The 13170-nt window shown below is 40.0% G+C and overlaps 1 protein-coding gene across 3 annotated transcripts in view; it reads left to right on the top strand.

Moving 5' to 3' along the window:
- The window catches only part of FAM35A (family with sequence similarity 35 member A), a 103636-nt gene that overhangs the window by 51100 nt on the left and 39366 nt on the right, over window positions 1-13170 (top strand). For all 3 annotated transcript variants that reach the window (XM_018042573.1, XM_018042572.1, XM_018042570.1), the window contains one exon: window positions 11000-12529. In XM_018042573.1, the coding sequence (XP_017898062.1) occupies window positions 11005-12529 (1525 nt within the window). In that variant the 5' untranslated portion in view covers window positions 11000-11004. The remainder of the gene's footprint in view (window positions 1-10999; window positions 12530-13170) is intronic.

Genomic DNA, 13170 nt, shown 5'->3' with positions numbered 1-13170 from the left:
TAGAAGGGACTGGCAACCCACTCCAGTATTCTTGCCTGGAGAATCCCATGGACAGAGGAGCCTGGTGAACTACGAAACAGTCCATGGGATCTCAGAGGCAGACACGACTGAGTGACTAACACTTTCAGTTTTCCTATGGGCAAAATTCCACCCTCCATGACCTTCTCTCAGTTCCAAATGGCTGAACAATTGTTAATCAAAGGAGGAACAGCAGTGAAACCACTGGGAGGCAAGATTAAAGGACCAGAGGCTCATCAAGATTAGGAGGCTAGGTCACCTAAGACCCTGCACAGACCGTGATCTTGTCAACAGCCCCACCCTTTTAAAACTTTGCAGAAGAAAGACTAGACTATCACTACCTGACTGCATAAGCTCTCCATGCTCAACAGGGAGAGGGAGCGCAGTTCCGGAGGCACGAGCCGCTGCGTTCCCCCTTTGCCTGGCAAAGTAACAAAGCCACTCTTTCCTTCTCCTCCATAACTGTCTCCGTATTTCTGTTTGGCAGTGGTGCACAGAGAGCCAAGATTTTGGCAACAGAAGTATAATTACAGGGTTAAAGGGGTACAGAATTTTAAGACTTTCAACATACATTGCCATATTCCCCTCCAGAAAAGATTTTATCAGTATAAGTTACTTTGCTATACCCTTGTACCTTTTTCATGAATGTTTGCTTGTTTGATAGCTAGAAATGTTTTCTTATTAATTTATAATTTTTTATTTAATTTTATTAGAAGAACGGATGTTTTCTTTGTTTTTAACCATGGCTTTTTTTCTGTGATGTAAACCTGGTGATCTTCTTAACCCATTTTTCTATTTCTTTGTGTGTCTGTTCTTTCATACTCCTCATATATTAAGGATTTTAATCCAAATGTAATTTAAAATTCACTATTTTTTCAGTTTGGAAATAATTAAGGAAATGCAAATGAAACACCAGTGAAGTACCTTTGTGCCCTCACTACTAATTTCCCTAGTAAAATTACTTTTTAATATGCTTACAAATTTGTGGTGAGATGGAACTCGTGGCCATTGTTTGGGGCTTTATAAACTGTCCAGTTCTTTTGCACACAATGAGATAATATTAAGAACTATAACAATGTATGTCATCTATGACCCAATAATTGCATACCTGGGCAGTTATCACAAGAAAATAATTGAAAAGTAATTGAAAATAATTGAAAAATAATTAAATTTCTCTATTTATTGCAGAAATGGCTGTAATAGTGATAAGTTACGAACAAATAAATGAAGTAGAGAGTAATGGGAACTAAATTAGATTCATCATGAAAACATTAAGCTAGCATTAAAAATGATTAGGAAGTTATAGGTTGACATAAAAGAGAGTAGCCTTATAGGGATTAAAGCAAAATATACAGTTATATCAATTTTATGGTTACAACTGTGTAAAAATACACATTAAAAGCAAAGCCCTAAAATACAGTGGTTTGGTTTTTACATGTCACTAAGCATATATGTATAGAGTTTCCAGTGTTTAATTTAGTTTGTTGAATAAGTACTCTTGTGCCCATCTCACAGTGATAATGTAAGAAAGGGACTGATGTTATTTTATTCTCATTTGACAGATAAGGAAGCAATTATCACTGGACATATAAAGAAATGTATTTTTTTGTTAGGGATGTTTTCAACTGTATACAGAAATATAAAGAATATATCATGTAGCTTCAACCATTTCTAGTTGCAGAGTATGGTTTTAGCCCAAATTTGTCTTACTGTAAAAACCATGCTTTTAATTATTACAGTCCTGTGCTACCTCTTCATTTTGTCGTTTGATACTTCTGAGTAGCTTTATGATGCTTGTATTTTTGGTAAAATGGACATGGAAAGGCATGATAATGGTGAGTTTATAAGTTGATGGTAAGATGGAGAAAGCACTCCCTTTTAACTGCTTATATTTTGTAACAAGCATTTCTAGTTGTAGTGTTCTACAAAGACAAACTCACCGATACGGTTCATCCTGTTTTATAAATCTTTGACCCATTCATTAGACTCTGACCACTCTAAAGATAAAGGACTATGGTTGCATTGGTCTTTCCGACTGAAATGGCCTTCTACCGATTGAGAAATGGTGTAATTATTAACTATGGTAATGGATATGTACTTGCAGGTTTCATCTGGTATCTTAATGAGCTTTAACCCTCGGAGTCCACCCAAGCATTATCCAAGAATCATTGAAATGCATCAGCGTTCACAACTTAGCTCTTCCATCCGTGTGTATTTGCTCGGATAGATATTTCGTTTCCCTCTGCCCTCACTGCACCCCATCCCCCTGTTCACAGACTCCAACCCCTATAAATCAGAGGAGTTAGTAGCTACAGCCTTAGCTGTAAAGACTTATTTCTTTGAAAAAAAAAAAAAGTACTGTTTTGCATTAACAGGACCATACTTTCTAGTCAGGTTTTTTTTTTTTTTTTGATGGGGGAGATAGGGGTCCCACACATACAGGGGTGTGTATTTAGACAAATAAGCGAAGGCATACTCAATAATTGTTATGTAGAAATAACCTGGTGTTTTATAGAGTTTCAATCTGCTTTGAACCTGTTCTGTACGAGAGGTCTTGTCTGAGCTCTCAGGACTGCTTTCTGGCACCCCTGTGTGCCTCAGTGACTTCCCCCGCCTAGAGGGCAAGGAGAGCTCTGAATCTGGGAATCTGCAGCCTCTGGGCTCATAACCTTCAGCCCTGCCAAACTTGAATCCGTGGCCTGTGTAATCTAGTCTGGATATAGAGTCATTTAGTCAGATTTTCCCTTCAAGAAAGAGACTAAATAGAACATTGCTTTCTTTTTTTAAATTGAAGTATGGTTGATGTACAATCTATATGTTTCATGTGTACAACATAGCAATTCATAATTTTTGAAGGTTATATTCCATTTATAGTCACTAAAAAGTACTGGCTATATTCCCTGTGTTATATCCTTGTGGCTTATTTATTTTATTTTATACTGTTATCTTGCCCTCTGCCTTCCCCCTTGCTACTGGTAACCACTAGTTTGTTCTCTGTATCTGTTGGGTCTGTTTCTTTTCTGTTATGTTCATTAGTATGTTTAGTTTTTAGATTCCGCATATAAGTTACGTCATATAATATTTGTCTTTCTCTGACTTCACTTAGCATAATATCCTCCAGGTCCATCACGTTGTTTCAAATAGCAAACTTATTTTTACATGGCTGAGGAGTATCCTATTGTGTATATAATATATACCATCTGTTCTTTATTCATTCATGTGTTGATGGATGCTAAGGTTGCTTCCATATCTTGGCTATAGTAAATAATGCTGCTTTGAGCATTGGGGTGCAGGTGTCTTTTTGAATTATCTTTTTGTTTTTTAGGTATATATCCAGGAGTGGAATTGCTGGGTCGTGTGGTAGTTCTCTTTCTAGGTTTCTGAGAAACCTCCATAAGAACGTTGCTTTTTTTCCAATCATCTACTGTGCTAGTATCATGATACTAGAAATATAAGTCTGAGGTTAGGGAGAGTGGTTGGTTCAGTATAGACGAGTAAAGCATGATTGGGTATTTAGTAGTAAAACGAATGCAGTTGGCTGGAATTCTGCAGTGTTGTAGGGAATGAAAAGATGAGATGGCCCAAGGAGAAAGAGAAAGAAAAATCAAAGAGGCAGAAGAAGTATTTAGGAAAGAGTAGTGTTCTAAACATTAAGGAAAGACTTTCACAGTTGGAGTGGTGAAGTACTGTGGATACTTAATTGACAATTTGTACTTCACTGTTGTCTTAACAGAGATAGGAAATAGAAGTCAGATTGCAGGACATTTAGGAGGACATGTTAAGTGAGGGCCTACAAGCAGTGAGTGCCTTGCGCCCTGTAAATGTTTTGGAGATCACGTATAGCCGGTCTGTCCCGTGAATAACACAGCTGAGGGTGCTTTACTGGCCCCTATTTTGGGGTGGGGAAGAGGGATGTCTTGGGACTATATTGTACTACTTTTTTATAAATATTATTTAAATATAGTTTCAAAATTTTGTCACTAACCATAGTCCAGCGAGTCTATGAAAAATGCAGGTAATGGACAGTCCTACTTCAGTGGAATTGCCCCAGGCTTCTCCCTCTTAGGGACTCCCTGCGTGTGTTTCTGTGATAGTTCAGTATCTCAATTTTACAACTGTCAATTTAGTTCTCCCATTAAAATATAAGCTCCTTAAAGCTCTTTGTTATTGTTGAATTCCCAGTACGTAGCATGATGCCTGACACCTACTACTATTTATTAAGTGAATAAATGAATAGATCAATAGTTTTCTGTGTGTTTTTTTTAAGCAGAAAAGTATTCTAATTTGATGATCTCACAGGATCAAAAAAGTAGAATGTTTCAGGAAAGAGGAATTGATAATCAATTTCAAATGGCAGTAAGATGAGAGTTAAAAACTGATCTTTGGATTTGGCTACTAGGGGTCATTGGTTTCCATAGTAAAAAGTGTTATACAAAATGATTGAAGTAAGAGCCGTATTTAAGTGGATTGAAGAATAAATGGGAAGGGAGAACAAAGAAACGATATGGAAGCTTGTTTTTATATTTTTTTATTTTTTTAAATTTATTTATTCTTAATTGAAGGATAATTGCTTAACAGAATTTTGTTGTTTTCTGTCAAACCTCAACATGAATCAGCCATAGGTATAATTAGTTGAAGCTAACGGGAAGAAACTGTTGGAGAAAAATCCAAAGATTCGAGAGAGGGAAGTTCGTTAGCATAGTAATTTAATGTTTTGATTTGAAGATACCTAAGTGTTTCTGCACAGAACTATACAAAAAGATCTTCATGACCCTGATAATCACAATGGTATAATCACTCACCTAGAGCCAGACATCCTGGAATGTGAAGTCAAGTGGGCCTTAGGAAGCATCACTACGAACAAAGCTAGTGGAGGTGATGGAATTCCAGTTGAGCTCTTTCAAATCCTGAAAGATGATGCTGTGAGAGTGCTGCACTCAATATGCCAGCAGATTTGGAAAACTCAACAGTGACCACAGGACTGGAAAAGGTCTGTTTTCATTCCAATCCCAAAGAAAGGCAATGCCAAAAAATGCTCACACTACCACACAATTGCACTCATCTCATACACTAGCAAAGTAATCCTCAAGATTCTCCAAGCCAGACTTCAACAGTACGTGAACCATGCTCTTCCACATGTTCAAGCTGTATTTAGAAAAGGCAGAGGAACCAGAGATCAAATTGCCAACATCTGTTGGATCATCGAAAAAGCAAGAAAGTTCCAGAAAAACATCCACTGCTGCTTTGTTGACTGTGCCAAAGCCTGTGACCGTGTGGATCGCAGCAAACTGGAACATTCTTCAAGAGATGGGAGTACCAGCCCACCTGACCTGCCTCCTGAGAAATCTGTATGCAGGTCAGGAAGCAACAGTTAGAACTGGACATGGAACAACAGACTGGTTCCAAATTGGGAAAGGAGTACGTCAAGGCTGTATATTGTCATCCTGTTTATTTAACTTCTATGCAGAGTACATCATGAGAAACGCTGGGCTGGAAGAAACGCAAGCTGGAATCAAGATTGCTGGGAGAAATATCAATCACCTCAGATATGCAGATGACACCACCCTTATGGCAGAAAGTGAAGAACTAAAGAGCCTCGTGATGAAGGTGAAAGTGGAGAGTGAAAAAGTTGGCTTAAAGCTCAACATTAGGAAAACGAAGATCATGGCATCTGGTCCCATCATTTCTTGGCAATTAGATGGGGAAACAATGGAAACAGTGTCAGACTTTATTTTTTTGGGCTCTAAAATCACTGCAGATGGTGACTGCAGCCATGAAAATAAAAGATGTTTGCTCCTTGGAAGAAAAGTTATGACCAACGTAGACAGCATATTAAAAAGCAGAGACATTATTTTGGCAACAAAGGTCTGTCTAGTCAAAGCTATGGTTTTTCCAGTGGTCATGTATGGATGTGAGAGTTGGAGTATAAAGAAAGCTGAGTGCCGAAGAATGGACGCTTTTGAACTATGGTGTTGGAGAAGATTCTTGAGAGTCCCTTGGACTGCAAGGAGATCAAACCAGTCCATCCTAAAGGAAATCAGTCCTGAATATTCATTGGAAGGACTGCTGCTGAAGCTACAACTCCAATACTTTGGCCACCTGATGCGAAAAGCTGACTTATTTGAAAAGACCCTGATGCTGGGAAAGATTGAAGGCGGGAGGAGAAGGGGACGACAGAGGATGAAATGGTTGGCTGGCATCACTGACTCAATGGATGTGAGTTTGAGTAAACTCTGGGAGTTGGTGATGGACAGGGAAGCCTGGCGTGCTGCAGTCCATGGGGTCGCAAAGAGTCGGAAACGATTGAGCGAATGAACTAAACTGAACTGAAGTATTTCTGCCTGTGTTTCTGGATCATATATTCCTCCCTCTTCCACTTGGTGTTGATGTCAGTATATCTTTTGAGAGTGTTTTTTGCTGTGCTATTTGGAGCCCCCTAGTGACCAATTTATTAGTGATATATAAATTTTTAGAAAGTGTAGTGTTAGTCGCTCAGTCATGTTTGACTCTTTGGGATCTGTAGCCTGCCAGTCTCTTCTGTCCATGGGATTTTCTGGGCAAGAATGCAGGAGTGGATTGCCATTTCCTTCTCGAGGGGATCCTCCCAACCCAAGGATCGAACCCAGGTTTCCCACATTACAGCGGGTTCTTCACCGTCTGAACCACCAGGGAAGCCCAATATATAAATAATAAACCATCAATTAGATCTAATATATCAGTTATTTTTTCTGCAGATTATTATTTCTCTGAGGATTAGATGAGGTCGGTATATGTGCCTATAGTACTTAATGATACTTAGCCCTCTTTGTTTTGTTATGGGTCAACACACCTTAACTTACTATAATTTTGTTTCCTTAGTAATAATTCACTATTATAAGACTGTTTGAAAATAGCAGTATATCTTTGTTTTAACTGGTAATAAGTTAAAAGTTGCCATCTTTGTTGTCAACTCTCATTCAGCAATATTAGATTTAGGTCCATTGTTGTATTGGAACATCATGTCCAGTTTGAAGATTGTGAAAGAAAAGCGTGAATTATCAAACAAAAAAAGATCTATTATGAAAATAATAACCATTCATCATTCATCACAATAAAACTTTTAAAATATAGACATCTTTGACAAATCATCTTTAGTCTTGCTTCTCAGTTTTTCTTTCTAGGGTTTTTTTAAGGTTATAAAAATATTTCTGAACAATATAAGGAATATATTTACCTAGTTAGAAAAATCAGTGTGGTTGGTACAGTTGATGCCCTTTGTGTCTCCTTTACCTATCACATCCCCATTCTTCCTTCTTGAAGGTAACCACAATCCTGGATTTTATGTTTTAATCTGAGACATATTTTAAAATTCAACATGTTGATATCATAAGTTGTCTATTCTTCAGATTCCTTCTTTCATTTAAAATTATGTTTGTAAGATGTATCCATGTTGATATGTAACTTGTGTTCATTTATTTTTCTGCCATATAGCAGTCATTCTTTGGATATCCCATGACTTATCTCCTCTTCATGGATTTTTAGGTTCTAAAATTTTTTTTTATAAAGTCCCCCATGATCATTCTTGCACATGTATTCTTGTGTGGATACGTGCAAGCGTTCTCCAGAGCAGAAACTTGGAAGTGGCATTATTTGGTTGTGAGGCATGAGCATCCTCACCTTCACCAGATTGTTTGTCAGAGCTGTGTAAGAGTTCCCCATCCTTGGGTATGATTAGACTGCTTAACTCTTTCCTAAGTTTGAAAAAATATTTCTTAAAAACGACGACAGAAAAGAAGGCTTGTGTTATAGGATATTTAGAAGATGTACAAAAGTAGAGTGATTAGAGAAGTGTTCCGTCAACCTGCCTGGACATACGGCCCATCTTGTTTAATCTGTAACCTCATCCTGTCTCCCCTCCTGGTGTTCTAAGGAAATTAGGAAATGTCACACCGTTTCACATGCAAACAGTCATTCTGCATCTTTGGCACATAGCCTTTCATATGTAGCCTTAGGTCCCACTAAAAAAAACCCAGTAATCCCTTAATGTTATAAAATACCAAAGTTTCAGTTTTTCCAGTTGCCTGGAAACTTTTTACACTTGTGTCTTCAAATCAAAATCTAAATAAGGTCCACACTTTGTAACTGGTTTCAATCTACAGATTCCCTCTGCTGTCCCTCATAACATCTACCTGGTTATATTAGTAGTCATTAGTGGCTATTGCCTAGAAAATCCATGACTCCTTAGGGGTCTATCATTCTTCTGGTGGCTGTTTATTAGCAGAATATCACTGTAAAGAGAGACTTCCTCTCATCATGTATTTGGCCATCTTGAGATTCTCTTAGTAAAGAAAAACAGGGTAAAATGTTTTCCTTTTATTCACCAACTGTTTTGAAACAGTCACAGTATCCTCTGAAGGTGAGCACTGAGTGAGTTTGTTTCAGTTGTCTGTGTGAGTTCATGGATACACGCAAGTCAGATTTGTTCCCGTCCATCTCGGTGGTCATCCTGACTGTGTTCAGATTGCCCAGTTTTGGCAGTGGGAGCCTCTTTAAGTTGGCTCCTCAGTTCTTTTGACAGAGTCCTACTAGTCTTCAGTTCTCTTGTATGATGAGATGTTGCAGGCTCATCTTGTATATTTCCTGCCCCAAATCTAGAACCAGCCATTTCTCTAAGGAGACTTGGTGTTGCAGCCACCCTCTGCCTATCACATACCAAAATGCCAGTCTCTTAGAAGGAAAGGACGTGATTATTAGATAGTTTAGGCACAGTGAGCCATTCTTATCAAGGAACAGTGGGAACTCTCCTGAAATCAAAATGCACAAATGCCTGCCAAGGGCCCACAGTACAAGCAGGGCTTCTTAAGGATGGCAGTCTCAGGCTTGGTATACTAACTCTCTCCCGCACAGGTGCCTGTTAGGGGTACCGCACCCTCCTGATTCTGACCCCACCTCACGCTTCCTCACCATGCGCTCCTGCTCACTCTTCTACACTAGCTTTTCCTCGTCTCCTCAACTTCTGGCTCAGGGGCCCAGTACTTGTGTCTCAAGTAGAATGTGGATAAGAATGCTGGATAAGGAGTCAGGAATTCAGAAGAGAGACTGATGGAGATAAGCATCTGGTGGGCATCAGTGATGGAGATGTACATCGGGTAGTCATTAGCCATCATATCAGACGTACATCTGGAAGTTGTTCGTGATGGAGGCATACATCTGCTAGTTATTAGAAGGTATTCAGATCCTGAGACTGGATGACAGTTACCTAGGGAGTGAGTCCAGAGAGAGACCCAAGTACTGGGGCCCTGAGCAAGAAGCTGAGGAGAGGAGGAGGAGGAGGCAGCAAAGGAGGCTGAGAATGAGCGTATGGTGAGGTGTGTGAGCTGGGATGAGAATCAGGAGGCTGCGGTATTCCGAAAGCCAGATGAAAGGAAGAAAGGGGTGATCAGTGCTGACAGTCTAAGCTGAAAATGGGGAGTTGACTGATTCCAGTATGGAGGTTACTGGAGACCTTGAAATATGTTGTTTCAGTGGAGTCTTTTGGACCAATGCTTGATAGGAGTGGATTTAAGAGAAGATGGGGTAAGAGGGAATATAGACAGTTCTTTCAGGGAATTTTGCTGTAGAGGGGAGCAGAAAAGCGGTACAGTAAGTAGAGGAGTAGAGAAGCTGAGGACCAACAGCATGAGGAATAGTCACAACGTGTTTGTATGTTGATGGAGATGCTCCAGTGAAGAAAGAAACATCAAGATGTAGGAGAGAAATGGAGAATTGTTGAAGCCTGGGTAGGAAAGAGGTTATAATATCTGTCTAAGTGAGGAAGAGATGGCCTTAGAAGCACAAAGAGTTTACTCATAGTAATAAAGTGGGCAAAGTATATGGGTACGATAGAGGTCAGTAGGTATGTTGCTGACAACTTGTAAATGGTCATCAGCTGCACAAGGATAGGGGAGGAGATGCTGAGCTTTAAAGAGTATAAAAGAGTTATCTTGAAAAATGAGTGGACAGGGAAAGATAAGGTTTCTGGGTACCACCTTGAGGTTAGTAGTAATGATCTTAAAATGAGACTAGTTTTCATTGGATGCAGTTGTAGAGTGGGTGTGATTGAACCAGGGCTTGAGTTTAGCTGGAGAGGAGAGTAGCAGAATTAAAGAAGTATGGTAGGGAGTGATTATAATGACCCTGGAATGTAAGCATTTTAAGGAGGGAAGTGAAGAATGAGGCTATAAGAATGACTTATGATCACTGTGTTCAACATAGATCCCACGTGGTCAAAGAGTTGTTGTCATTGTCCATTTAGAGGGAGTAAGTCAAAGACAGGAGAAAGTAGTCAGTGAGTTGAAAGCTTAAATTGAAATTAAGGAAATGTATAGTGAGGTCACTTAGTCGTGTCTGACTTTTTGTGACCCCATGGACTGTAGCCTACCAGGCTCCTCCATCCATGGGATTTTCCAGGCAAGAGTACTGGAGTGGATTGCCATTTCCTTCTCCAGGGGATCCTCCCAACCCAGGGATCGAACCCGGGTCTCCTGCATTGTAGGCAGACGCTTTACAGTCTGAGCCACTGTGGCACTTTTAAGGAAATGTATAGTTATTGTTCAGAGAAGGCAATGGCACCCACTCCAGTACTATTGCCTGGAAAATCCCATGGATGGAGGAGCCTGGAAGGCTGCAGTCCATGGGGTCGCTGAGGGTTGGACACGACTGAGCGACTTTACTTTCACTTTTCACTTTCATGCATCGTGTCCAACTCTGTGCGACCCCATAGAGGGCAGCCCACCAGGCTCCTCTGTCCCTGGGATTCTCCGGGCAAGAACGCTGGAGTGGGTTGCATTTCCTTCTCCAGTGCATGCATGCATGCTAAGTCACTTCAGTCATGTCTGACTCTGTGCGACCCTATGGTCAGCAGCCCACCATGCTCCTCTGTCCAGGCTATTATAAGTTAATTTCAATATATAAAAATTTCTGACAAATGCTTATTTTAGATTTTTCTTTTTCTTCTTTTCAGAAACTATGAGTGGAGGATCTCAAGTTCACATCTTTTGGGGTGCTCCAGTCAGTCCACTGGAAATGACAGTCTCACAGGAACCAACTTCTTTAGCGTCCACTGCTGAGACCTGGAAAGAAATTCAGGTTTTGTACAATCACCATTCCTTAAAGCTGAAGGATGAAAAATGCAGGCACAAAAGTCTCGAGGACTATCAGGCCCTGAAACCTCTGGGCCTTCCAGATCTTCCTCATGGTCATTTTCCAGCAAATTCTATGAGCAGATCTGTTCACATGAAGGATGACACCACACATTGCATTTCTGAAACACAAACTGTAAAGTCCCAGAAGAGTTACCTCTTGGGAATGAGTGATAGAACCAGCTCCAGTGAGCAAATATGTGGATTTACGGGAAGAGTTCAGCATATTACTAAAGAAGAAAAGTATCAAAAGCTTTCCAGTGAACTTAAGAAAACCGCAAATGAACAGCATGATCGATCAAACATATGTGGTCAGAACATTCCAAAAAATTCCTTTCATTCAGATCGCAAGTGTGCAGCTATATTGGATGTGGTCTGTGGTGCTGAACAGACCACCATGCCAGAAGCTGTCCTCTGTGCACCAACACAGCATCATGAAATGCAGAACCAGTGTCTGGAGGTCTTTCCCTCCAACACAGTAGACAAACCGAGGCCTGAAGGAACAGTTGGGAAGGTGGCAGGTCTTAAAATATCCACTGATACTGAATTTCTTAGTATAATGACCTCCAGCCAGGTTGCTTTTTTAGCTCAAAGGAAATATAAAGGGCAGAAGTCTATAAATAAAGGGACCATAAACATGGAGACTGAACCAGAGGCAAGTTATGGGGAAATCAGAATAACTGAGGATAATTTGATTCGGTCCAAAGATGATTCTGCAGAAGGAAACGAAGATGGACAGAACCAAGCCTGTTCCCTTGAACTTTTTAGTCCTGTTTGTCCTGAAACAAAAAGTAGCCACCCTGTCTTAAGCGCTGATAAGGACCTTGAAGAAAACATAGGATCTCAAGAACTTTTCAATTTTGATGATAAATTTCAACCAAATGAGATACGCATTGAGTCATGTAACTCAGGAATACTGTGTTCTCAACTAAATACCTTCCACAAAAGTTCTGGTAAGAGAAGTTGGACCTCTGAAGATAAATCAGGCCATCCTCAGGCTCTATCTGAAGTCCCCCACGTAGCTAAGAAAATTAAGTTGTTTTCTAATGAGAGAGATCATACTGTAACAGTGGACCAGAGGAGCATGTCTGGATTTAAGGGCATTAAAAAAACCTCATTAATAAAAAACTGTGATTCTGAACGTCAGAAATACAATTGCTTAGTCATGGTGTTATCTCCATGTCACATGAAAGAAATAAATATAAAATCTGGACCAAATTCTGGCTCTAAAGTGCCTTTAGCAACAATTGTGGTAACTGACCAATCAGAAATTAAGAAGAAGGTGTTTCTGTGGAGGACTGCAGCATTCTGGGGACTTACTGTGTTTCTTGGAGACATAATTTTACTCACAGGTAAGGTCATCGTGGGAAGTATCTTTTTATTTTACAAAGCTGTTGTTTTTCTCCCCCTCCCACTTTAGTCCTTTAAGGATTCTTTGCTTACCATTTGCTCCTTAGGGTTCGAGCATGATAGAGTCCCTCAGAGCATCTGTGTTGGTCTCCTCATCCCTGCCCTGCCATTTCTGGGTGTTCATCTGTCCTTCTTTGTTCTGTCCCTCCTTCCCACTGTCCCTCTTGTTCCTCCTCCTCTTTGAGAAGTATTCTCTGGTTTCTCCTCCTTTCATTCACTATGCTAGCATTCACGTTTTGTCTCATCGGGCTCTTTCTTTATTTTCTTACGGTTTCATTTATGTATGTCTTATTTGTAACCCTTTTCTTTAGCTGTGTTAACAGGACGACATTTCTACTATTCCATGCCTAGTAAAGCTGTGCACACTACATTCTTACTGAGGGAACATGGAATTTCTATTGCATTTTTAAATTATTAAAATTACCAAAGACCCTTGAACTGCACGGGCCCCTTTATGTGTGTATGTTTTTCAGTAGTGAACACTCCAGTGCTCCACCATTGCTGGTTGAATCCATGGATGCAGAAGAGCAAGAGATTCAGAGGGCTGGCGAAAGCAATAGATGGGTCAACTCTGTGTTATCCA

This window comes from Capra hircus, chromosome 28, assembly GCF_001704415.2.
Source record: "Capra hircus breed San Clemente chromosome 28, ASM170441v1, whole genome shotgun sequence".
Classification (NCBI taxonomy): Eukaryota; Metazoa; Chordata; class Mammalia; order Artiodactyla; family Bovidae; genus Capra; species Capra hircus.
Note: the sequence above shows the minus strand (reverse complement) of the source record. Positions and strands in the feature narration are given on the sequence as shown.